The sequence below is a fragment of the Centropristis striata genome, chromosome 19 (genome assembly GCF_030273125.1).
Source record: "Centropristis striata isolate RG_2023a ecotype Rhode Island chromosome 19, C.striata_1.0, whole genome shotgun sequence".
Classification (NCBI taxonomy): domain Eukaryota; kingdom Metazoa; phylum Chordata; class Actinopteri; order Perciformes; family Serranidae; genus Centropristis; species Centropristis striata.
Window position 1 is genome coordinate 25,249,086 of NC_081535.1, and position 27,059 is coordinate 25,276,144.

The following is a 27,059-nucleotide window of genomic DNA, read 5'->3' on the forward strand; positions in this document are numbered from 1 at the left end:
AGGAGGAATCAAAAATGTATCCTAATCAGTGCTGGAAGAAGTATTCAGATCCCTCACTTCAGTAAAAGTACTAATACAACAATGTGAAATGACTCCACTACAGTAAAAGTCCTGCATTCAAAACTTACTGAAGTAAAAGTACAAGAGTATCAGCATCAAAATGTACTTAAAGTATCAAAAGTAAAAATACTTGATATGCAGAATGGACCCACACAGATTGTTGTATATTTTCTAAATATGTTATTGTATTATTATCATTATTGATGCAATTATATAAGCAGTGTTTTAACTGTGTAAAGACAGCACTAATTTAATCACTTAATATACTGTTATAAGATTTAATTAAAAAAATGTCTAATCACTTTAAACTGATCAAATTTTTTATGTTAAATCTCGACCTGAAATGTGCTAAATGTAGTGGAGTAAAAAGTAAAATATGTGCCTAAAAATGTAGTAGAGTAGAAGTATAAAGCTACATAAAATGGAAATGGAAAGTAAAGTAAAAGTACCTCAAAATTGTACTTAAGTACAGTACTTGAGTAGATGTACTTAGTAAATGTTGTGAAGCTCTTCTGCCCCCTAGAGGCCTAAAAAAAATATCCAGCTTTAAGAAAGCTACCTGCTCTCAGATTGACCTTTCAGATGGATTTTAATGGTAATATGAATTTATAACAGGTTGGTGAGTTTGTATCACATCATGAATCAAATGATATAATTACATAATGCACTGATCAGATTCTGACATAATCTTCATCGGTTACTGAGCCTGCTGAATCAGCTTATTATAAACTCTGATGACCTCTGACCCCTCAGGTGTTTTAGGGTCATCAGTTAGGACTTCTGTGCCAGGAGTGTGCTCAGTTTAATCTTCCCGTCCATCGAGGCGGTGAGGCAGGTGCCGCAGTCCACCGCTGAGCACCAATCAACTGTCACTACTGGAGCTTTGTGCCCGCCCAGTGACAGTGCACTCTCCAGTGCTGGCTCCCCATTGGTCAACTGGAAGAGGGGGGTGGAAAAGGGAGACATGTTACAAAATCAGTAGTATTTTGTACAAGAACATTTCAGATGGTGTGAAATATTTGAGCAGAATTGTTGAGTTTGGATGAGAGGTGCACATATGATGATGAATTGCAACTTCGTTCGGGAGATACAGTCATGGAAAAAAATGATTAGACCCTTGTTTTCTTCAATTTCTTGTTCATTTTAATGGCTGGTACAAATCAAGGTTATTATAGTTAACGAAAACTAACAAAATAACGAAAACTAGAATTAATAAAACATTTCCGTTTACTGAAATAAAAATAAAACAAGAGTTTTTTAAAAAACCATAACTAACTGAAACTGTATTGTGTGGTTACAAAACTAACTAAAATTATAGTGAAAATGTCCTTCGTTTTTGTCTTTGTCAACTTTTTTCATACGTAAACCTTTTTGGTTGATATGAAATCTATTTCATCTATCTGGTTTTATGACTTGATAAACTTATTGGGTCTGAGATGGATCAGACACAGGAAATAAAGGAAACATTTATTGTGACTTTTTTTAAATCTGGCATCCAACAAATACCCCATTACAAATAAACTAAATCTAACACTAAAACTAATAAAAACTAAACTAAAAGTAAGCATTTTCCAAAAAATAAAAGCTTAACTAAAACTAGCAAACTTAGTCTAAAACTAAAACTAAACTAACTGAATTTAAAAACAAAAATTACGAAATTAAAACTAAAACTAATGAAAAAAAATCCCAAACTATTATAACCTTGGTACAACTAAAGGTACATTTGTTTGGAGAAATATAATGATAAGAACAAAAATAGCTGATAAGAGTTTAATTTAAGATCTGATATCTAGACGTTTTCCATGATTTTCTTGACAATAACCAAAATCATCAAGAAAACCATGGACAATGTCTAGATATTGATACATTAAAATGAACAGGAAAACAAGGGTGGTCTTATGTTATGGAGGTGTATTTACTCTGTATATGAGTCCTCCGGTGCTGGAGCAGGTCAGGATGTGTTGACCTTCGGAGTCGAAGGCAAAGAGCCGACCTCGAGGAACCTGAACCTGAACAAATGTAGACATTAATATTATTTAATCAAATAAAATTAACTTTTTTAATTTGATCCCTTTCATTCTTCAAGGTCTCTGCAAAAGTCCCATTTACGACTTTTTAAGACCATAATGAATACAATTTAAGACCCATTTCACATCCATACTGGCAAAAAAGTAAAAAAGACATGAAAGATAATCAAATAACTTGCAAAGTTTATGAATTTATTCACAGCTCAAATTCTGCCCAGGCTGCACAGGTACTTAGTTCCAGTTTGTAGTTATGTTATAGCGTTTTCGGAAATCCAAACATTTAAAAGCGTGACTGAAGTTTATGCATTTGTTTTGAATAAAAGTAACGTTAATACATTTTTAAGAACGTTCAAAATCGTATTTAAGACATTTTAAGATACTTTTTAGACATTTTAAGGCCTTAAATTCAAATTGATTGGATTTTGGACGTTTTTTAGACTTTTTAAGACCCTTTTAAGATACCTGGATTCTAGTGATGTGCAAATGAAGCCTCATGAACCATTGTCATTATTTTCTATGCCCACTAGATGGAGCTATTGGTTTAAAGACAAAGGCTGAAGCAATGGTAATTGAGTGTGCTTTCAGCTCTTTGTTGAACAGAGAGCGCCATCTAGTGGACTCAGAAAATAATGAACATGGTTCATGAGGTTTCAATGGCACATCACTACCGGATTCTTTTACGTAATATTCCATCTTGAGGACTTACTGTCCTCTGACCTAATTTATTATATCTGTGATGCCATCCTGGTTTTCTAATGCTTCAGTAAAAGAGAAGTAAATGATCAAATGAATACATAATTACAACCCCAGTCCCCCCCGAAAAATCAGTTATGTTGTCTAAAACATAATAAAACAGATGATTTGATAATCCTTATACTAGACATATTACATTGAAATCTGTACAATAACGATATATTATATTTGCAAACTGATAAACTTGTGTTTTTGTAAATATACATTGAATTCTGATTTTGATGCATTCCTAACTTTTCTGTAATCAGAGTGTATATTAAAAAGCTCCGGCAGTCTGTGAGTTGAACCCGTTTCCATGGTTACGCTGCTCACCTGTTTGTAACCGCTGTACCCTGACAGGATGAAGGGCCCGGTGGAGTCCTGAGGTAAAGCCTGTTCTGACTGCTTCACCCCACAGCGATGGATGTTCCACTGGATGAACTAAATACAGAGACACATTCATTAGTTTTCTTTCCAAACATGCAACATTAAAACATGTTTTTAAAACTCTTTAACCCTTGTGATGTCTTAAGGTTTAAAAATGACCTGCCACTATGTTTAACAGCAGAGAAAAAAACTTCATGATCTTTTTTCAACTTGAAATTCGATGACTTTTCCTAGAATGACCCCAACATGAGAAAAAGTTAAACATTGCCTTTGTTCATATTTCAATGAAAGCTGTTCTGCTATTTTTACACCTATGCAGTAAAAATAAATCCCTTTAGTAAAACAGTAAACCAAAAATGACAGGTAGTGATGTGCCAGTAAAGCCTCATGAACCATTTCCATTATTTTCACTAGATGGCGCTCTCTGTTCAACAAAGAGCTGAAAGCACACTCAATTACCATAGCTTCAGCCTTTTTCTTTAAACCAATAGCACCATCTAGTGGGCTCAGAGAATAATGAAAATGGTTCATGAGGCTTCATTGGCACATCACTAGTAAAGGGCTTTACACTGGCAGTTATTGTGCAAAGCTGATGATAATGTGAATGTGGTAAAAGTTAACATTGCTAGCCGTAGCTATCTGTTTTCCCAATGGAGCGCAAACAAAATTATGTATTTTTGAAGGCCAACCCAGAAATTGACAGGTGTGCTGTAATAAAAACAAGTGGATTCCACTGCTAGCTCCACTTTTTCTGCACTGTGAAGAGGAAAAATCTCGATATTCACAAAGTTTATGATGAATTACAGGTTGTTTCTACACGCAACATAGATTTGGGTTTTAAAATTCCATCAAGACGAGGCGTTCCCGGTGGCACACCTAGTAGATCGCATACCACAGAGGCTCAGCTCTCACAAGCCCGGATTCGAATCCGACTCGGAGCTCTCTCCTGCATGTCTTCCCCCCTTCACCCTGCATATCTGTCTACTATCAATAAAGCTATAAAATGCCCAAAAATATCTTAATTTTTATTTTTTTTTAATTCCATCAAGCTGCTTTATTTAAGGGTTCAATGAAGGTGGGTCATTTTCTGACCCATAAGACAAGTGGTGCACACACAGGGGTTAATAGACATTTTTGGGATCTGTAGACATTTTGTAGCCAACGTGGGTTTTTCAACAAAATAATAACCCACCTTGCCATCTTCACCGATGCTGAAGACGGTGTTTTCATCATAGCTGAACTCCACACTGTAAACCTCTCCGTCGTGAGCTCTCCAGCTCATGGCGCTCTCATACCGCTGCATATCTGCAGGAGAAAATTCAGAGGACTGTGTGAGTCATATGGAAATGACAGACAATGACAAATACAGACAATACTCTAACATCAAAACAGTCTAGGGATGGCAACAATTAATCCATGATTGATTAATGGTCTTAAGAATTTGGTCGATCACATGGAAATCTTTAATCGATCTGTGTTTTTATTAATTAATAATTGTATCTATGACTGCGTATCATTACTCACTGAACTGAAACACTGCTGTGTGTTCAGTTCTGTGGCTGTACGTCAATAAGCCAATGAGCTGAGAATTAAGTTGGATAAAGCTACAGTTTACAAACTGAAAGTTGCAATAACAATTATAAAACACACAGAAATACAAGAGGATTAATTTGAGCAAAACTATCTTACTGTATCAAATCTTACTAGCATGAATTAGTGGGTTTAATTTGATCCAAAACTTATTTAAACACAAAATACATTTAAATATGAAGATCACTGTGGAACCTAACCTCTTGCCTCTTCAGGGGCTAAATCTGGTGATGTGCCAGTGAAGCTTCATGAACAATTTTCATTATTTTCTGAGTCCACTAGATGGCGCTCTCTGTTCAACAAAGAGCTGAAAGCACATTCAATCACCATAGCTTCAGCCTTTTTCTTTGAACCAATAGCACCATCTAGTGGGCTCAGAAAATAATGACAATGGTTCATGAGGCTTCATTGGCACATCACTAGCTAAAACATTGAACTCCTTGATGTTATCTTTACTGAGTTAGTTTTACCATCGACAGGATCAAGTCTCTTTTTGTCCTTTCAAAATAAAAGCATCCGTTATCAAAACAGGCTTTTGCATAGTACTGTATACATATATCTTTTATTTTGCCCATGTATGCATGCAGCAATTAATCGATTATTTGATCGTTAACGGTATAGAGTTGGCAGGTTTCTTCCAAACGCCAATTCCCTAAGTAGAACTATGTTTATACACAGAAACTGAACATAGCTACACATCAATATACTGCACGATATAATCAATACACTGAGCTGCTTCTAAAGAGATATAAGAAGATACTGAAATGAGCAGGACTGATTTATTGAAGAATTAGTCAGATTTTTGACAAAAAAATACAACTTTCTAATATTGTAACTTTTAGCTCCTAAGGTCATCTGTCCTTATATTTTGAGGTTTCACCCTGGGAGTGATTAACAGTCAACACAGGTATCTACAACATAAACAATCATCGCTTTGTGTCCCTGATAGGCACTGACCAAACAGTCTGATGACTCCATCAGCAGCGCCCGTCACCAGCAGATTCCCGTTGTGGTTGAAGGCTGTGCAGTTAATGGCAACTGGTTCAGGTTCTAAAGAGAACTGGAGCTGAGAGACACACAGAACACTGATTATACTACATGCAATCAATGCTAAACATACTAATGCTACATTTACAACAGTTCCTAATAGAATTAGTGCACATTAAGTTATTAGTGTTAAATTACTGCGTCATGTTTTAGCATGCATAATCATGAGGCAGATGCAGTATTCAGATCCCTTACTTCAGTAGAAGTACTAATACCACTACAAGGAAAAGTCCTGCATTCAAAACTTGCTGAAGTAAAAGTACAAAAATATCAACATCAAAATGTACTTAAAGTATCAAAAGTAAAAGTACTCGTTATGCAGAATGTTTTATAAATTCCAGAGATATTATTGGATTATGATTATTGGAGCATTTATGTAAGAAGTAAGAAGCAATTTTCTAATGGTAATGCTCATTTTAAGTACTTAATATACTGTGGTTTGATTAAAAAAGAAGTCTAATCACTTGAAATTGATAATTTTTTATGTTAAAACTCGACCTGAAAAGTAACTAAAGCTGTCAGCTAAATGTAGTGGAGTAAAAAGTACAATATTTACCTGAAAATGTAGTGGAGTAGTAGTATAAAGTTACATAAAATGGAAATACTCAAGTAAAGTACAAGTACCTCAAAATTGTATTAAGTACAGTACTTGAGTAAATTAACTTAGTTACATTCCACCACTGGGCAGATGCTATTTGCACCCAGGTGTCCGTAACCAACAGGTGATAAAGTATTACTTTTGAGGTGAATAACAAATAAAAAGCGACTTATTACAGCTAGAAGTATTCATTTCTACCTATTTTGAGTCATTTTTGCATGAACATGGTGAAGGAGCACTATATTCATTAGTGATGTGCCAATGAAGCCTCATGAACCATTTTCTTTATTTTCTGAGCCCACTAGATGGTGCTATTGGTTTATGGAAAAAGGCTGAAGCAATGGTAATTGAGTGTGCTTTCAGCTCTTTGTTGATCAGAGAGCGCCATCTAGTGGACTCAGAAAATAATAGAAATGGTTCATGAGGCTTCACTGGCACATCACTAATATTTACACACTGACCTTGGCCTAATAAGTTAACTCTAGGGACTTCAGTTTTACTAAAAACCAACTGATCAACAATTTTTACCATTTTCTCACCAATCCACACTAAATTGAACAAAGCATGTGTTTCTCTGATGCACAGATTGGAGCCCCAGGTCTGATGGCCCCATGACTTCAAACCTGAGCTATCCAGCCAGTTTTAGAAACCAACCCTTAATGCACTTCTTTTTACATTAACATGAAGCCACAAGAACAAAAGGCATGGCCCTGACCAATACTAGTGTTGCAGGGCGGATCTTTTTCTGAAATGCTGTGGGATCCATAGTAACACAGGATTGAGAGGGCCAGGTGTAAATAACAGAATAGATGCCATGTGATTATTCTCACCCAGGTGGAAATAGACACTACGTAGTTAATAATACACGATAAATACATTCACAACACACATAAACACACTCTATTAGATTAGTAATGGACTGTCTGGACTGGCTGTGAAGTTGTATTGTGTCCAATAGAGGTGCCAGGTTTCAACAAGGACAATGATCATAACAAATAATGACTTTTTGAAAACTGTTTTTGATCATTTTTGAAAGCCTGTGCTAGTGAAGCCTCATGAACCATTGTCATTATTTTCTGAGTCCACTAGATGGCGCTCTCTGTTCAACAAAGAGCTGAAAGCACACTCAGTAACCATTGCTTCAGCCTCTTTCTTTGAACCAACACTACCATCTAGTGGGCTCAGAAAATAATGAAAATGGTTCATGAGGCTTAATTGGCACATCACTACTGACTGTGTTATAAGAGTGCAATTTTTAAGCTGGTTATTTACCTGTTGTTTGACAGTCTTGGTGTCCCAGAGCAGCAGCTGTCCAGACACAGGTATAGGGAGCCGAGGTGCAGAATCACTTCCAGACCGACTAAGGGCTGCAGCTGAACAGACAAACGACGAACCGCTCGGACTGCAAGCTAAAGACAAGATCCTGAGAGACAGAGGAGGAATGTACTATTAGCAGAATGCATACTTTAAAAAATGCATACTTTAAAAAATGAACATTATATTAATTGTTTTGTGACAAAATGCTAAACAGATTGCTTCCTAACTTCACCTCATATAATGAATTGTAATCTTGTTGGTAAAACTCCATAATTTTCATCTCGTGGCATAATCAGGTGGCACCAAAGTTCAAACCAGTTTTGAATGTATCCAAACATTGGTTGTTGAGTCCAAATACCTTAAGTAATGGTATTTCGACCGTTCTCAGCTGTACTTTGTGAAAATTAGGATATGCTAACATGCTAAACTAAGAGTATAGGCCATTATACCTTCTTCCCTCTCACATACACAAAGTTACCTCTCAAATTCACAAATAATGTGTGTATGTCCATCCATTTTTTCCCCCCTCCGCTTAACTGGGTCGCGGGGGCAGCAGGCTAAACAGGGAATTCTAGGCGTCCCTCTCCCCAGCTTCAACGTCCAGCTCCTCCTGGGGAACCCTGAGGTGTTCCCAGGCCAGGCGAGTGATATAATCCCTCCACCGTGTTCTGGGCCTCCTACCAGTTGGACGTGCCCGGAACACCTCTAAAGGGAGGCGCCCGGGAGGCATCCTTACCAGATGCCAAAACCAGTAGTGATGTGCCAGTGAAGCCTCATGAACCATTTTCATTATTTTCTAAACCCACTAGATGGCGCTCTCTGATCAATGAAGAACTGAAAGCAAACTCAATCACCATTGCTTCAGCCTTTTTCTTTAAACCAATAGCACCATCTAGTAGGCTCTGAAAATACTGAAAATGGTTCATGAGTCTTCATTGGTACATCACTGTAAACAGGCTAGCTGGCTACTTTTGACGCGAAGGAGCAGCGGCTCTACTCCGAGCTCCCTCTGGATGTCTGAGCTCCTCACCCTATCTCTAAGGCTGAGCCCAGCCACCCTACGGAGAAAACTAATTTCAGCCGCTTGTATCCGCGATCTCGTGTGTGTATGTGAGAAGTAAAATTGACAAAATGAATAAATACATAAAAGACACAGGCTGTATTGTAATTCCGCCAGTTGTAAGTGTTTATGGGTTCATTGTGTCCTGGGTGACAAAGCCTTTATGTTGGGAGAGAAACGTTGTCAGTGCTGAGCTGTGTATCAAGTGTTTTGTTTGCATTAGTGCATTTTGGATGATAATTTGTTGAGGTGAGCTGCATGTCAGTGAAGAGAACAGTGTCACGCTTTGAGAAATATGTGTTGTAATACAGTACAACAGAGAGAAAAATGAGGTTCACCGTGGATGAGTTTCATCGATGTTCATCTCATAAAGATTCTTCTTGGCGTCCGTATCATACAGCCGCACTGTGCCAACACCGCTGCCTAGTAACAACTGACCAAAAACAAAGAGTTTTGTCACCTTTAATTTAATTTAATTTAATTCACATACATTCTCCTAAAAACACTAACTGTCACTATGACTTACTACATGCATTTATTTATTGTTAAATTATAAATAAAACCTGATGAATGCTGTAAATGTCACTAAGCTCAATTAATGTGCAATCTGTCTTTTGTCCATACCAGTCTGTCTGGTTTGGTGGCCCACTCCAGGGACAGCAGAGGAGACTTGGACATGATGGTGGCTTTGGTCTGCATGATGGGGTTAAATGACCACACCTGAGGAGGAGGAGAATAAAGCCTTTAATATGTGTTCCAATGAGTTATGTGCAATATTGTTTTCTTTTCTATGTTCTTACAACCACAAATGATGCCTATTCACCTTGATGACTCCATCTACATCTAAACTGGCAACCCGGCGACCAGAACAGTCAACCCTGAAGAAGAAAAGAAGGTTGGTTGGTTGGTTGGTTGTTTGAGTTGGTTGATTGGTTGGGTTTGGTGGGTTAGTTGGGTTGGTTGGATTGGTTGGGTGGGTTAGTTGGGTTGGTTGGTTGGGTTTATTTGTTGGTTGGTTGGGTTGGTTGGGTTGTTTGGGTTGATTGGTTAGTTGGTCGGATTGGTTGGGTTGGGTGGGTTAGTTGGGTTGGTTGGGTTGATTGGTTGGTTGGGTTAGTTGGGTTGATTGGTTGGTTGGTCGGTTGGTTGGTTGGTTGGTTGGTTGGTTGGGTTGGTTGTTTGGGTTGGTTGGGTTGGTAGACAGACAGACATTATTGATCCCAAACTGGGAAATTACTGTGTTACAGCGGAAGCAAAAGTTAAAACCCCAAGCACACCATACTAAATCTAAAATCTAAATGGACACAATAGGACTTTGATAGCAAGTGAAGTCCACCTGCACTTAAAATTCCTCAGATGGTGTTCAATATGTGACTGTGCGAGATACAGGAGAAAGGGGCGGGGTTAAGTGAACTGAAGGTATGTTAAAGACTGACCTGCAGTGCATAATGGAGGAGTGGTGTTCTCCATACTCCTCCTGGCTGAGTTTGATGAAAGGCTGTTCCACTGAAAGACCCCCTCCCTCCGATCCTCCTCCACAGTTCTTGCTGTTTGAGCAGGAGTCAGAAGGTTCGCTGGAGAACTCAGCAAGAGGCTCCACCTCTCCGGCCTCCCCTTTCTTCTCTGGTGTCTAAAGATAACACATAGAAGGATGTTGTTAGTGCAAATGCAATCAATGTGCAGTCACAGTAAGCATCAACAACAGTCAAACTTTTAGCATAATGCAGCTCCATTGACACAGAATAAGAGTGAAACAAACATTATACCATTCAACCTGGTCATTTGGGTGGTACATAACAAAATGGCAACTGTTGTTAGTTGTTATGGTGACACCTTTTTCTGGTTACAGAAAATAAACTGAACAAAGTGCCCGTAATCAAAGTGTGTGGACGAAGCACTAATTAACAAATGTCTGACCAAGGAAACCAGATTTGTTAAAGATGCACCTCCACCCCCAGCCCCACCTTTCAGTTACCTGTGGCTGTGGTTTGGAGAAGAGCTCCTTCCTCTCCTTCTCATGATCCTGGATTCTCTTGTGTCTGGGATGTGATGTCTGGTTTGTAGTCTGGTTTGCAGACTGGTTTGATGACTGCTGGGACTGGGAGCTCGCTGGTTCATTGGTTGATGCCTGGCTGGAAACTGGCTTCACCTCCTTGGCTTGTACTGCTTCTTTTGACTTTGTAGGCTGGAAAAGACAAATTCATTTTAGATACAGAAGACGATTTCAGGCCTGTCAACCACTCACAAAGATATTTCAGCCATAACTTGTGGCAGGACTCAAACATCTGTGTATCTTCCACCAGGTGCAGAACAGGTGTTAGAGCCTGAAAAGGCCACTCCCACTGAGGGCAATGAGATGTGGCCGGTTAAGCAAAGTAATCATACCTGATCAGACCAGCCAATGACATGAGGGTGAGTTTGGGTTTGGAGTCTCAAACCTATCAACTATAGGTGGGGAAAAAGATCGATACAGCATAGTATCGCGATATTTTGCATAGCAATATTATATCGATTCATGGTCGCCAAGTACCGATATTTAGCGTTCCGACGGGCCGTCAGTATTTCCGTTTGTTTTTAAGGAATCTGTAGGCATCATGTAAATAGTAAAATGGTAAATGGAGTGCATTCATACTGGTGGCCGAGGCTACCAGGGCACACTGGTGCCACCTGCCACCATCAAGAATTCATTCACACACCGATGAACGACAGCATCGGGAGAAATTTGGGGTTCAGTATCTTGCTCAAGGATACTTCAACATGTAGGCTCAATTCCCATGGTCTGGGATTGAACCACCAACATTCCAATCTGTATGTGACCACTCTACCAGCTGAGCCACAGCCGCCCATGTGCGTCAGGATATTGTGTCGGGAAGTTGTCGAGTCAAGTTAGGCTTTTTTCATTTAAAAAAATTGAGAGCATTGAAGCTTAAAATTGAGGAAAGTTTGATAAAATGCTGCAGTTGTTGTCGTCCATACATGTTTTATATCAGTTCAGTTCAGTTGACTGAATACTTTGTTGGTCAGTCTGTGGGTTTGACTCTCATTCTGGAGAAATAAAAAGACTGAAGTGAGACCAATAGACTGAGCATTTTCTCTTATTTGACAAAAAATTTTTGGTTGAATTTAATTTTGTGGACACAAAATGCAGCTGAACAGTTAAATCGCAATATATTGCATCATGACTCAAGTATCTGGATAAAATTGTATCGTGGGTCCTCTGCTGATTCACAATATATTAACGGGTAGCGCAAAGCAGATTGCCATAACAACGGTGGTTGTATGGAAGAATTATCCTACATTTATTCAAGAGCGTAGATTTTCAGTTTGAGAGCATAATTTGTCTTTCTCGTGCTCAGATTTGTTCTCCTCATGCTCACATTTTGCGCTCGCACTCAGATTTCTGCTGCTTTCTTTCAAAATGTATGCGTGCACTTAAAAATCACATGCTTGTGCTCACATTTCTTCTGCTTGGACACAAACATTTCGCTCGCACTCAAATATGTCCTGTGCTTGCTCAAATCTAAAGTCTACGCGCTCAGATCTCAACTCTGCGCTCTCAAAACTTTTGTGCTCGCACCCAGAACACGCACGTCCTCTCAGGTTGAGGTGTCTGCTCAGACTGAACAATGTCCCGCCCTGCGCTTAAACTAGTGTGTTTCACCAGCCAATAGGGAGACAGCTAGATTGTGGGCCGGTCTTAGGTGCGTTGCCTCGCCTTTTTGAGCGCTCCGTCGGGGCGGGTATATGGTCTGTTTGTAAAACTGCTTCTCTCTTAAAATACACCAATTGACCATATTAGCCAGCTATTTGAATCGTCACCTATTTAAGACGCAGCATATTTATGTAGAATTAATCTTAAGTAGTCCTAAAAAGAGTTATCGTAGTTTAGATTATATATATATTTTTTTAAATTATTATTTATATATATATATTTATTGTTTTGTTTTTTTCACCTGTTCAGTGGTGTCACGATAGTCCAGTGGTGAAGGACGCTACCATCTGTTGCATTTTAAACCATGGGACGCCGGTTCGCATCCCGTCCGCTGCACTCTTGCTGCATGTCTTATTATGATTTACATTTTTAATTGATAAATTAATGTAACAGTAATACAATCCGTGTAACCAGCTGCTTCTCTTATTGAAACGTTTAACAAGAGATGATGGGTAAATAGACTTGGCTACGTGATTTAAAAAAGTATAATGAAAAATACGCTATGATGATGATAATGATTTGAGGATAACATTGGTGCGTGTAATGCAGTGTATCACCGTCCTATTTACGCGGTCAAAGCCAGGGAGCGCGTAATTAGGCTAATGTTGGTAATACTTTCACTTTCACAAGAAGAAGACTTTGAGCAGGATTCGGAGCGCGGCAGTGAATGAATGGGAGACAGATGGATGGCCAAAGACCTCAAGTAAGTTCATTGCTAAATGTTGCTACAACTCAAAACACATCGACCATATACAGTAGTTTCAATAACAGTACCGTAATCATTTTGACACTCGTACTTATCAACATATATAGCGGGCCTTCATTGTAACATGTACAACGAAAGTACAATAATTGGCAACGTATGATCGTACCAGCGGCAGGTCGGCACACATAATGATGCGCGAGCTGAAGGGAATCCCCGCTGACGTCACTTCTTTCATAATGAGTTGCTGTCCCTAGTGCCGACAAAGGCCCGCTATATATGTTGATAAGTACGAGTGTTTTGAGTTGTAGCAACATTTAGCAATGAACTTACTTGAGGTCTTTGGCCAGCCATCTGGTCTCCCATTCATTCGCTGCCGCGCTCCGAATCCTGCTCAAAGTCTTCTTCTTGTGAAAGTGAAAGTATTACCAACATTAGCCTAATTACGCGCTCCCTGGCTTTGACCGCGTAAATAGGACGGTGATACACTGCATTACACGCACAAATGTTATCCTCAAATCATTATCATCATCATAGCGTATTTTTCATTATACCTTTTAAATCACGTAGCCAAGTCTATTTACCCATCATCTCTTGTTAAACGTTTCAATAAGAGAAGCAGCTGGTTACACGGATTGTATTACTGTTACATTAATTTATCAATTAAAAATGTAAATCATAATAAGACATGCAGCAAGAGTGCAGCGGACGGGATGCGAACCGGCGTCCCATGGTTTAAAATGCAACAGATGGTAGCGTCCTTCACCACTGAACTATCGTGACACCACTGAACAGGTGAAAAATAAAAAACAATAAATATATATATATAAATAATAATTAAAAAAATATATATATATATTATCTAAACTACGATAACTCTTTTTAGGACTACTTAAGATTAATTCTACATAAATATGCTGCGTCTTAAATAGGTGACGATTCAAATAGCTGGCTAATATGGTCAATTGGTGTATTTTAAGAGAGAAGCAGTTTTACAAACAGACCATATACCCGCCCCGACGGAGCGCTCAAAAAGGCGAGGCAACGCACCAAGACCGGCCCACAATCTAGCTGTCTCCCTATTGGCTGGTGAAACACACTAGTTTAAGCGCAGGGCGGGACATCGTTCAGTCTGAGCAGACACCTCAACCTGAGAGGACGTGCGTGTTCTGGGTGCGAGCACAAAAGTTTTGAGAGCGCAGAGTTGAGATCTGAGCGCGTAGACTTTAGATTTGAGCGAGCACAGGACATATTTGAGTGCGAGCGAAATGTTTGTGTCCAAGCAGAAGAAATGTGAGCACAAGCATGTGATTTTTAAGTGCACGCATACATTTTGAAAGAAAGCAGCAGAAATCTGAGTGCGAGCGCAAAATGTGAGCATGAGGAGAACAAATCTGAGCACGAGAAAGAAATTATGCTCTCAAACTGAAAATCTACGCTCTTGAATAAAGATAGGATAATTCTTCCATATGGTTGAGGATTATGGGTAATGTAGGCCTTTCTGCTATCCAAAACATATGAATAAATATATAAATAACAAAAAAGTTTATTTCTCAGAATTGAAGGTGAAAAAAATTATACTGAGGGCCACAAAATGAAGCTATTTTATTGTTGAATTATCAGTGAGACTTTGATGTTTTTGTGTTAAGATATGTTGACGATGTCATTAAAAGAAATCCTTAAAATAGTGAGAAAAAACACTTCTGTGCACAGGGTCCTCGGTTCTCCAACCAGATGTACTGCGTCATGTAGGGCCGTGGTCGGGTTATTATTGGAGTGAATGGACGGCTGTAGCCGCTGCTCTAAGCGTTTCTCACCGCAGCGAGCGGGTTTATATTGGAGTCAATTGAGAACCCAGAGTGTTTCACACAGACGTGGAAGGGTGCCCTTTGCATCAGTATCATACGTCTAGGGGGTGTGACAAATCGTCTGTATTTTATGCGTTGGGAATGAGAACGGGTTGCTCTAATATCAATGATGATGGGATGGACATTTATACAATCTCTACTAGACTAGCAGAATAAGAGCACAGTCACACATAAGCAAAATTAACATTGGTATTGAGTGAAGTTCAACATTGGTGAACTTTGACTGGCAAAGTTGCAGCCTCATCCAGCAGAAAACAAGTGTATCTTGTTGAGCCCACTTGGCTATCAAATGGACAATAAACCAGTAAACTGGTTTGGTTTTGTATTTCCATTACAGTCAACACGTAGAAACATTTTTTTCAAAGAACTACAAAACTGCAGATTTACCGGAATGGTTGGTGGGTCCTTCCTGCCCACTGCTGCCTGGCTTGGCGAGGACCCAGTGGTGAACTGGGTTGGTTTCCCTGGAGTGCGTCTGGCCTGCGGCAGGAATGTAGAGAAGAAGTTTCTGGAAGGAGCGGTGGCGTTGCTGATAGGTCGCTGGCTCGGCACCAAGTCCCTAAGAGAGTGGAGGGGGGGAGGGGATTGGTCAAGCTAGAACCGTTTGGGTGCTTTTAAATCATTGCAGAAGAAGAGACAGCAACAGTATGACATCTTTAATAAAAGAGTGCCAGTCAAACCTCACCACAGTGGATTACAATGTTAAAAACATGGTGTAAATTCTGCATTTCTGTTTATTCTGTGTATAAATTACGGGTGTTCATCAACATTCTCAATTCTCTTGCTTTTTTAAGTGCTGTTTGATAAAAAAGACCATCTCTGCATCTCCATCTTTACATCAGAGGGGGCGTTGAGCCGTGAGTCGTGAATCATGGATCTTCTGTCATCCAAGGAACCAAATGGCCAGTGTGCAGATGTTCAGTGGTGAGCTGGGTGACCTCAGAGCCGGTGTTGCTTTCCAGCGAGATGTTGGAAGCTTTGGCATCTTTTGTTTCCCCTAGACTTGACTGGATCCTGCAGTGCCGGACTCTGGCTTTATGATGAACATTGCACAGAGTTTAAGGAATTGACGGGGATTGCTTTTTACTTTAAATTGTATCTTTGCCCGATTTCATTTGAAAAATTAATTAATCGGCATGTCTTCTACTGACTTCTGTTATTTGAAAAACAGCCTGTTAATGTTAGGTATTTATTTCAGATTCAACTTCGAACAACATAACACAAAACCACAACAGGACAGCCTGGCTAACGCTATCTAACTATAACGTGAACTATGTCACAAATCAGATCAAGTGGTATCCAGACTATCCAGACAGGTATTCATTTCTCCGTAGAGGAGGCGTGGTTTACGATCCTCCAGAGCTGTTTATTGGGCGCTACGAATGTCTATCATAAGCATCTGTAGGTAGCTCTTAACCAATCGTATCAGTTATACCAGATAACGTATGTAGGGCGACAGAAATTGATGTTTACATAGCCAGACTAGCCCATCTCTACTTTGAGACTAAAATGCTCAATTCTGCTTCTGCAACGTTTTTCTGCAGCATGTTCTGACTCTGGCTGCTCTGTAGTTTCAGCTCACAGTCTACCGCCAGTGTTGGTGTGTGTGTGTGTGTGTGTGTGTGACAGAGAGTGTTGCTTGCTGCTTTGCTTCTCCAGTTCTCGCTTTCTGCAAGATTATTTATTTTTACGCCTTATTCACCCCTCATGTCATTCAGCCACACACATCCACTGTTTTTATGAGCAATAGACAAGCTGCTGCGGGTCTCTCGGCGGCTCCGCTGTCCCCCGGCTCGTTGCGAGATCACCGGCATTACGGCAGTGAGCGGTAGCGGGGCTAGTTGGTAGATTAGGCTTTGGCCAAATCCTGTCGGAAGCAAGGCTAAAACACCCTTTTTCATGGTGAAACAGGAGTGTAAGTCAAACATTGTTCTTCTTTTAAAATAAACTTTCGCTCTAAACTATCTAGAACACTGTCTACAGCTAGATCCAAAGAGAGCTTTGCGTCTGCTGCAGCCATGTTGGATCTGTAAGAAAACTACAAAACTACAAGCTTCCGTCTGTCCAATAGTATGCCTCATCGTCTTGCCGTCCCTCCCCGTTCTGTGATTGGATCCCTAAAACAGGGTTAAGAAACGGCTATAGACACCAGACTGTCTGCAGGTTCGAAATTAAATCGAGCGCGCAAGGCAGTATGGGTATACCCAGGCTATCTTCAGGACTCGAACACCGTTCTCTTGCTTCATAACTTCCCCTCCTGTCTGCAGGATGATGAACTTTTGCAGCTATAAATTTCATATTCTGCGTCACAACAACAACAAAAATTGGCAGGTGAACGTATCTAGCTACATACACTACATTTTTGCAAAAACGTTTCAAACATCTCTGTGGTTTGCAGAAAAAAACAATGGCAATTCATCAGGTGAATTGTTTATTTGGCAAATTGAACTGCATCACAGCACACAGTGTAAAACAGCATAAATAAGGTATCATCAACAATAAGTTAGTTAAAAACTTAAAATATTTATATGGATAAACAGATAATAAGTCAGCATGTTTGTCTGCTTTAAAGTGCCTCAAAATGTGACTAAGGGATGAAGATATAGAGTTCTCTGAATTACAGCCTGTTACAACTTAATTTGTCTGAAACAACATTTCTTCCTTCTCATCATGTTTCCCCCTTATAATACTGTAGCCGTTTCTACAAAAGAGGATTACTTATTTAAGTCTCACACAATTTACTTCTCTGGCATTACTTTGAATCTCAGACTGTATTTTAAAAATCTTTACTCAAGCCTCAGAATCCAGAAATAAATGTCAGAGCTCAAATCAAACAAAGAGCTTTAGCGGGGTTAGAGGGTTCGATTCTAAACAATTCACACATCAGACTTCATATCAGAACTTTTAAAAAATAAAATACCAGTAAAACAAATGCAGTCGGACAATGCACTGAGGTAAAAATTAACAACAAAAAACTAACATGCTAACATGAATTCACCAGAAACTAGTGATGTGCAAATGAAGCCTCATGAACCATTTTCATTATTTTCTGAGCCCACTAGATGGTGCTATTGGTTTAAAGAAAAAGGCTGAATCAATGATGACTGATTGTGCTTTCAGCTCTTTGTTGAACAGAGAGCGCCATCTAGTGGGCTCAGAAAGTAATGAAAATGGTTCATGAGGCTTCACTGGCACATCACTACCAGAAACATTTCATGTCTCTCCTGTGTTTGGCGGTACGCAAAAAAACAACAAAATTTAAATTAAATAAAAACCCACAAAACTGCAATGAATGGCTGCCATCTGTAACAACACATAAGACAGTTTTTGTTTTTCATTTAAGTGCTTCAACTGATATAAAAGAAGGACTTAGTTTGGCCACTAGAGGGTGCTGGGGTGCAGCCCGACCAACAACAATAACAACAAAAAAATATTAATGATAAGGAGTTATTCAACCACGTCAATATTTATGTACTTGAAATACAGAATACACCCAGTTAAGAAATGTGTCGAAAATATGACCATCTGCTCAAAATGTATACTTCTTTAATATAACCCCTTCAGCTCAGGGGTTAAAGTGTAGCAGTTTAGCCATTTGCTAATTCAAAATATGAACGTTAAATTGAACCAATCAGCATCTTCAAATATTATCCGAAAACCACTGCCAAGTCAACACTAGTCTTGATAGGGCACCACAGGAATGACTGCAACCTATACCAGGAGTTAAGTTAGCATTTTAGCACCCTGGGGTCTACCACTCAAACTTAATGAGGGTTTTGAATGGGTTTTTGGTTAGATGTAGTGATGTGCCAGTGAAGCCCCATGAACCACATTCATTATTTTCTGAACCCGCTAGATGGCGCTCTCTGTTCAACAAAGAGCTGAAAGCACACTCAATTACCATAGCTTCAGCCTTTTTCTTTAAACCAACAGCACCATCTAGTGGACTCAGAAAATAATGAAAATGGTTCACGAGGCTTCATTGGCACATCACTAGTTAGATGCCTGAAATGAGGTCTGTTGTTAACACAAGCTAAAGAGATGTTCGTGTTTTGTTGTACAACATAAAATACATTAGTAGATACAGAACAAGTGGCTCAATGACACTTGTCGGGGACATTAAACATCATCACACCGGACACGGGCAGGAACTCACTAGTCCGCATCACAGACTCTAGTTGTGTTTTTCAGAGCCCTTTAAGGCAATTCGTTTGTCTACGGTTTCACTCGCTTGTCAGAACCACTTGTTAGCTTGTCAGAGACTGTCTGAGGAATAGTTCCTCAAAGACACAGGCCCAACTCATTAAAATTGAATAACACTGGCGAAATGGCACACCTTTTTGTAGTGATGTGCCAGTGAAGCTTCATGAACCATTTTCATAATTTTCTGAGCCCACTAGATGGTGCTCTCTGTTCAACAAAGAGCTGAAAGCAATTACCATAGCTTAAGCCTTTTTTTTAACCAATATCACCATCTAGTGGGCTCAGAAAATAATTAAAATGGTTCATGAGGCTTCATTGGCACATCACTACCTTTCAGTGTACACATAGTTTTGTGGAGTAAAACCTTGTAGTTTCGTGATGCTGCCAGCTAGCTGGAACTTTCTATTCTACAATCGGAAACCAGACAGAACTCTGACACTGGACCTCGGAAAGTAAAGCTAATAGTTTTGCATCCACTACACTGCCGGCAAATTGTCCAAAAAAATCCCCAACTATCCCTTTTAAAATTTAATTACAAAAGAAGTTAAGTGTTTTGATACCTTCAGTTTTTGCATTCAAGCATACTGGGATGCTTGCTTAAATTGACAGGATGTGGCACAGACGTAACAAGCTGCAACTGACTCGAAAAATCAGATAAATAATACTTTCATCTCATTTAAAGCATGGTAGCCATCATGAGTGTACCAAAGGAGTCCAAGGCTCCTGGGGGGAGCGGGACCAGCCATGTCAGAAAAATGTTGATGCTGGGTCCAATAAATAACTTTGGTTGTCGGCTGTCTTTAAAAATGTATACATTGACCATTAAAAAAAAAAAAAACTGACAGAATGGCAGCCATTTAAGTTAAAGTCAGTAATCAGTCAGTAAGTATAGACAGTGATGTTAGTGTCTCACAGCTCAGTGTCTCCCAGGCGGTCCATGTTCTGGACGTACACCGGCAGCTTGTGGTGGACCATCTCGTCTCCCTCTCTCTGGTCCCGACTCTCCGTCTGCAGGGCAAACAGCTGCACGAGATAAGACGACAAACCGGTCAGATACAACAATAAGAAGACAGAAGATTAAACATCAGTGCCTTCTAGTCAAACTTCAGCATGGGACCGTTGAAACAAAGACCATTCAACCTCAAGACTGTCGTGATCAAATTGTGCACCAGTGACAAAAAAATAATGCCTGCACACTAAAACCATGCATGCAACATTTCAATCCAAGTCAGGTAAAAGTGTTTAAAAATGGTTGCTCTCTATTGCTGTGTATATGGGTGTGGCAAACAAAATGACATATTTTTGTAGTCCAACCCAGTAGCATCACCATGGGGTCTATTGAGAATTTGCCTACGGGATTTTTGCATTGGCAGAACATAAGCTCTGTGGCAAACAAACGTTTCTGATGCCGATATGTTTTGTTCAGCAGGATAATCTTCCCAAATGAACTAGAGCTGGGCGATATATTGATATTTTTTTAAATGTGATATGGAATTAGACCATATTGCATATATTGATATAGTTCAAATTTGCACTGTGATCCTTGCTCTAGGCAAGTTGTGGCTTTTATTTAAGATATTTCTTTATTTAAATGTGCATTTTATGGAGCTTTGATTTAAAAAAAGGTACTCCTGTTGTTATACAGTATTTATGTTCACTTAAATAAAACGTTTCAATAAAACTACTTATGACATGTCATATTTGACTTTGACTGAACATTTGCTCTCACTTTGTGATAAAAATATCATATTCGTATATCGATATTCAGCCTAAATATATCGGGATATGACTTTTGGTCCATATCGCCCAGCCCTAAAATGAACACCAATTTTAATATATTTAAAGCATTAATGTAGCCGGCATCCGTATCAGGCTCACTTTTAGGAATATACTACTATAGAAGATCTAAGGAATCTAAGTTCAGTTTGACTGTTACTTTGTTGGTCAGTCTGTGGGTTTGACTCTCATTGTGGAGAAATAAAAAGACTGAAGTGAGATGAATACACAATTTGACAAAACAATTCTTGACTTAATTTAATTTTGTGGACACAAAATGCAGTGAAACAGTTAAATCGCAATATATCGTTTTGCAATACTCACCATATCATAAAATGCTTGAAATCGCAATAATATTGTATCGTGACTCAAGTCATCGTATCGTTGGGCCGATATGCTGATTCAAACCTCTACTGACAGGTGTGAGAACAAACTCTTTTACCTAATTGTGAAACATTTTTAAAACTAAATGATAAAAAGGTTTTAGAATAAATGAGCAAAATGATGAAATTTAAACAATAAGATGGCAGTTCTTAAATAAAGGATGATGGGACACGTTTTTAACAAAATAACAAGACTCCTATTTAAATACAAGCTGACTTGATACAAAATTAGATTTTCTTCAATACAAATTTGAGTTTAAACTGTATGGGATGGGGGTTTTTTTGAGACATTGTTAATAAGGTGACGTTTTAATACACAGAATGGACATTTTTCAATTCAGTTCATTTTCTGAATATCTCAATGTCATGATGATGTGCATAAATTGTTATTTTGTGATTTTAATACAGAATATCAGGAAAATTTACATCTCACATCTGAAGAAATTTAAGTTATGGATCTATTTAAACCAATTTAATGAATTACTTTAAACCACAATATGTTATGCATTTATCTTTTTCTCCAATTTGGTTCTTCTATTAGTGATGTACCAGTGAAGCCTCATGAACCATTTTCATTATTTTCTGAGTCCACTAGATGGTGCTCTCTGTTCAACAAAAAGCTGAAAGCACACTCAATTACCATAGCTTCAGCCTTTTTCATTAAACCAATAGCACCATCTAGTGGGCTCAGAAAATAATGACAATGGTTCATGAGGCTTCATTGGCACATCACTATCTTCTATAAAAAATGAGTATTAAAACATTTTATTCTCACCAGCTGGCGGAGCTGCTCGTTCTCTTCCGTCAGGCTTGTCATCTTCTGGACTTCAGCATCAAAACTCAGCAGGACAGGCTGGGGTGAAAACCAGTTAAGGACTGGAAACCAGATATGCATTACAACATCTTCACTATTAAAATGTAATATAGGAAAGAAACTGGACCAAACTGGATTCATGTAAAGGATATGCATACACTGGAAAAGGACCGACAAGAAGTTGTGCAGTGACACCAGGAAGGTGTCAGACCACTGGCGCGAGAAGTACGGAGAGAAGGCGGGGTTCTGCTCTGGGGCGGAGATAAACGGCAGGATGAACCAATCACGCCACTCCACCTGAGTCTGCAGCTCTAGCGCCTGCTTCTGGAAAAACTCCTGAGTCCTCTCCGGGTTTTGTTTCTGGAAGGACGGAAGGATGAAGGATGAAGCCAAAATTGGACAAGAGAGATTTTTTTCAACCGTTCAGACTAGGGATGGGCGTTCGGAAGAAACCTGCCAACTTGATTATCTATAACGTTAAAGATCAATTAATCGATTAATCACTGCATGCATACATGAGCAAAATAAAATATATATTTACAGTAGTGCACCCAATTGGGGTCGCGGGATGATTTCTGGGGTTCGCCAAATCATTTTTGAAAAAATACATGCACAAAATGAATATTAAATCACATAATTTTAGACAGGGAGATGTTTAAGTTGTTGTCTGCTTCATTATTTATGCAAAATTTGTCGTATCAACTGAGTTTGTATGATCTGAACTGTGCATGTGAGGACAACATGCATGTTAAATTGGGGGTCACGACTCAAAAAGGTTGAAAACCACTGCTCTACAGGATGATTACCTGGATGGTGTTGATGACGTAGTATCTGTACAGGCTGGTTCTCAGCTTGTTGACTGTCGACCTGTAAACATCCTCCAGTCTGCAGAACAGACGTCTGTCCAGATAGAGCCAGTACTCCTTCAAACCAAACAGGTCAAAGTTTTGGACAAACTGCTGCAGCTGATCGATGATCTTATCCACCTGCAGAGAGAACGGGTTTCAGGCTTTCTGGCTCTAAGTCAACTCAAACTAATTATTCAGACAAAATATACAGTCATGGAAAAAGTTATTAGACCACCCTTGTTTTCTCTATTATCTTGTTCATTTTAATGCCAGGTACAACTACAGGTGCATTTGTTTGGACATTTTTAGACATTTTTCATGGTTTTCTTCATAATAACCAAAATCATTATTAAGAAAACCATGGAGAATGTCTAGATATCAGCTCTTAAATTTAATTCTTATCAGCTATTTTTGTCGTTATCATTTTATTTGTCCAAACAAATGTACCTTTAGTTGTACCAGGCATTAAAATGAACAAGAAACTGAAGAAAACAATGGTCTAATAATTTTTTCCATGACTGTAAATTCATCCATATTTCATCAGTCGTACCCTGAAGCCTTTCTCCTTGTCGCTTTTGATCTCGGTGTCCAGGTGTTTCAGAGTGCTGGTGAAGCCGCGATAGATCAGGTACTCTCTCACGTGTTCATCCGTCCTCTCTACTGCCGACCCCATCGTGACCTCTGACCCTGCCGGGGACAGTACAACACAGTATAAAATACAGTAATACAGGATGGTTTAACTGTTCATTTAAAAAATAAGCAGTTTTGTATGCGTCTTTTATCATTTTGTTACTGTTATGTTGTATTTTAATGTTTCTTTATTTTTAAGTGATGTTTTTTCTGACACTGAGTTTGATCATGAGGCAAAATAAACTGATCTAGTATCTAGTGATGGCCAAATTAAGCTTCATGAACCATTTTCTTTATTTTCTGAGCCATCCACCAGCACAGTGAATTGCCGCTCCTTTGCCGCCTTTTTCTCTTAACCAAGGGCGCCACGAAGTGGGGTTAACAAATACAACTAATAGCTCATGAAGCTTCATTAGGACATCACTACTTGGGAAATTAGGTTTTTTATTTTATTTTATTAAGCATTTTTCGAATGAGCCAAAGGCACTGCATTAGAATGTGGAAAAATTGAGCCAATTAATTACTATATTGGCTGATTCCTTCACTTGTTTTAGGAACAGTAGGCTTTTAGGCCTCGGTATATTTCCACATACATGACTTGATATAACAAAGATTATGTGAAAATTTGAAAAAAGTTTGTGAGAATATATGTTTAGCCGAAAGAGATATCCTTCAGCTGTGTGATATATTTTATCTTATACTGTTAATGGAAAAAGTAGTTAGGGATGCTCCAACTTTTTCAACTTTTTCTATCCTGATACTGATACAACTCAGAGCATCTACAGATACTAGAAGTGAGGTGAGGATACTAGAAAAATCGTTACAGCATAGTATTGCGATAATTTTCGTGCCAATATTATATCGATTCATGGCCGCCAAGTATCCATATTTAGGGTTCCAGTCGTCAGTATTTTCGCTGTTTTTGTTTTTTTCCGGAGGCCGTAGCGGGCTCATTGTTAGGAATATACTGGAGATACTGGTATTATATAAAACTAGAAGATCTAAGGAATCTGTATTTATATGTTGACATAATGCTGCAAAGTTCGTCTTTTTTTAATCTTTCATTCAAAAAGTGAAAGTTTGATAAAATGCTGCAGTTGTTGTCGTCCATACATGTTTGATATCAGTTCAGTTCAGTTTGACTGAATACTTTGTTGATCAGTCTGTGGGTTTGGCTCTCATTGTGGAGAAATAAAAAGACTGAAGTGAGATGAATAGACTGAGAATTTTCTCTTATTTGACAAAACAATTCTTGACTGAATTTAATTTTGTAGACACAAAATGCAGTTCAATCACAATCTATTGAATTGCAATACTCGCCAGATCGCAAAATGCTTAAAAATCCTAATAATATCATATCGTGACTCAAGTATCGGGATAAAATTGTATCGTGGGGCCTCTGGGGATTCACACCTCTACCGATTACTATCGGTATCTAATATGAAAATATTACACACAACCCATAATGGGCATGTGAACAGCCTCATTATCTATATTGGGCTGTTGATTTCACAATACCAACCCAATTTGTCTTATTTAGACCACAACAACAACTTTAACCCTTTGATGCACAACATGGGTCTAAAGTGACCTGACTAAGTTATTATATTCTATATCTTTGCAATAAATTAATTTCATCATTGAGTATTGCAGGTTTTCCTCAATCAGCTTGTTTTCATTTCTTACTTTTTGAATAAAACCCCTTTTTGTATCACTACGCTTCTAATGCACAACATGGGTCAAAAATTTCATTGTGGGGTATTGTGTGTGTCATTTTAAGGAAAAATGAATTTAATCAATTTGGAATAAGGCTGTAACGTAACAAAATGTGGAAAAAGTGAAGTGCTGTGAATACCTTCCAGATACACTGTATGTATGACAAAATGATACATAAACATGTTAAATATATTAAATATATGAGTGTTTGGCCCCTCTTACTGCTAAAGTAACTATTTGAAACAAATTACTATTATTATAGTATTAGGTCATATCAGTTAATCAGCTAAAACCACAGAGTACAAAATAAAGTCTGTGGTAACGGCTTCTGTTGTGAGTAGTTTGACTCTTTCCTCTTTCAGTTGGTAAAACAACAACCTTTAAGCCAAACTCCGTTCAAAAATATCATAAAACTTGACGCGTGTATATTTAAGGGAACGGTCTCAGTCACTACACCTCAACAAATAAGTTACCAAATATTTTGTTACTTCGCTAAATAAGACAAATACAACATATCTGTTAAGTTTGATTTGTTTCTGGGGCTCCAGTTTACGCTAGTTCCCCTATTTTCAACAACATAATAATGAGCCATTTCCTCATATTGTTTCATATTCTGACGATTTGAATAATGTCAGGAAGGTTACATGTATGCCGAAATAACATGTGGATACAGTTTGTACTAGAAATGACTTAAATCGTGTCTTAATGTTTACGTACCTCAGTTGGTAGTCAGGATTATCTTAAATTGGGATAATTTGTATTGGAGTTCGGTTTCTTGGTGCGGGACGAGAGCGGACAACGTACCGCCGTGAAACAAGCTCTCCCACCACAAACAGCGAGATCAATGTTATTTAGATCCAAGTTGCACCAGTGGCCTGCTCATCTGCCATCCTCTGAATCTTATAAGATGTGAAATATTTACAACAACAAAGAGAAAACTCTCTTCCTGTTGTGTTTGACCCCTGCCATCATGTGATCAGTTCATGTGATGCAGACAGCTGATCCCAGAGCGCCCCCAGACGGCCACCATCTTACTCTATAATATGATAATCAAAAACCCAACCATTACATTTATTGCTAATTTTATGACTTATATGAAATATTCAGTGGTGGAAGAAGTTTTCAGATCCCTTACTTCAGTAAAAGTACTAATACCACACTGTGAAATTACTCCACTACAGTAAAAGTCCTGCATTCAAAACTTACTGAAGTAAAAGTACAAAAGTATCAGCATCAAAATGTACTTAAAGTATCAAAAGTAAAAATACTCGATATGCAGAATGAACCCACTCCGATTGTTTTATATAATCTAAATATGTTATTGTATTATTATCATTACTGATGTATTTATATAAGCAGTGTTTTAATTGTGTAAAGACAGGGCTAATTTATATTACTTAATATTTTGTTGAATCTCAATCTGAAAAGTAACTAAAGCTGTCAGCTAAATGTAGTTGAGTAAAAAGTACAATATGTGCCTGAAATGTAGTGGAGTACAATTATAGAGCTACATAAAATTGAAATGTTCAAGTAAAGTACAAGTATACCTCAAAATTGTACCAGTATCAGAAAATGTACTTAAAGTATC

General features: G+C 38.5%; 1 protein-coding gene across 1 annotated transcript; it reads right to left on the minus strand.

Moving 5' to 3' along the window:
• Window positions 1-630: 630 nt before the first annotated feature.
• wdr91 (WD repeat domain 91) lies at window positions 631-26,452 on the minus strand. The gene is made up of 18 exons (XM_059358504.1): window positions 26,189-26,452; window positions 23,676-23,812; window positions 23,084-23,263; window positions 22,430-22,637; window positions 22,239-22,321; window positions 20,218-20,327; window positions 15,489-15,660; window positions 10,794-11,003; window positions 10,255-10,448; window positions 9,642-9,696; window positions 9,443-9,538; window positions 9,157-9,251; window positions 7,714-7,864; window positions 5,754-5,862; window positions 4,399-4,511; window positions 3,153-3,260; window positions 1,980-2,069; window positions 631-996 (listed from the first exon to the last, which is right to left on the minus strand). Exons 2-18 carry the CDS (start codon window positions 23,796-23,798, stop codon window positions 832-834), a joined length of 2,262 nt encoding a protein of 753 aa, XP_059214487.1. The 5' UTR covers window positions 23,799-23,812; window positions 26,189-26,452; the 3' UTR covers window positions 631-831.
• Window positions 26,453-27,059: the final 607 nt, after the last annotated feature.

Excerpts from the sequence above, each read along its gene's own strand:
- wdr91 (XM_059358504.1), bottom strand. The coding sequence starts at position 23,798 with ATGGGGTCGGCAGTAGAGAGGACGGATGAACACGTGAGAGAGTACCTG. Across the intron at positions 9,697-10,254 it reads TCCTCCATTATGCACTGCAG|GGTTGACTGTTCTGGTCGCC; the intron begins GTCAGTCTTTAA and ends TTTCTTCTTCAG. Across the intron at positions 9,252-9,442 it reads CCACCAAACCAGACAGACTG|TTGTTACTAGGCAGCGGTGT; the intron begins GTATGGACAAAA and ends GTTTTTGGTCAG.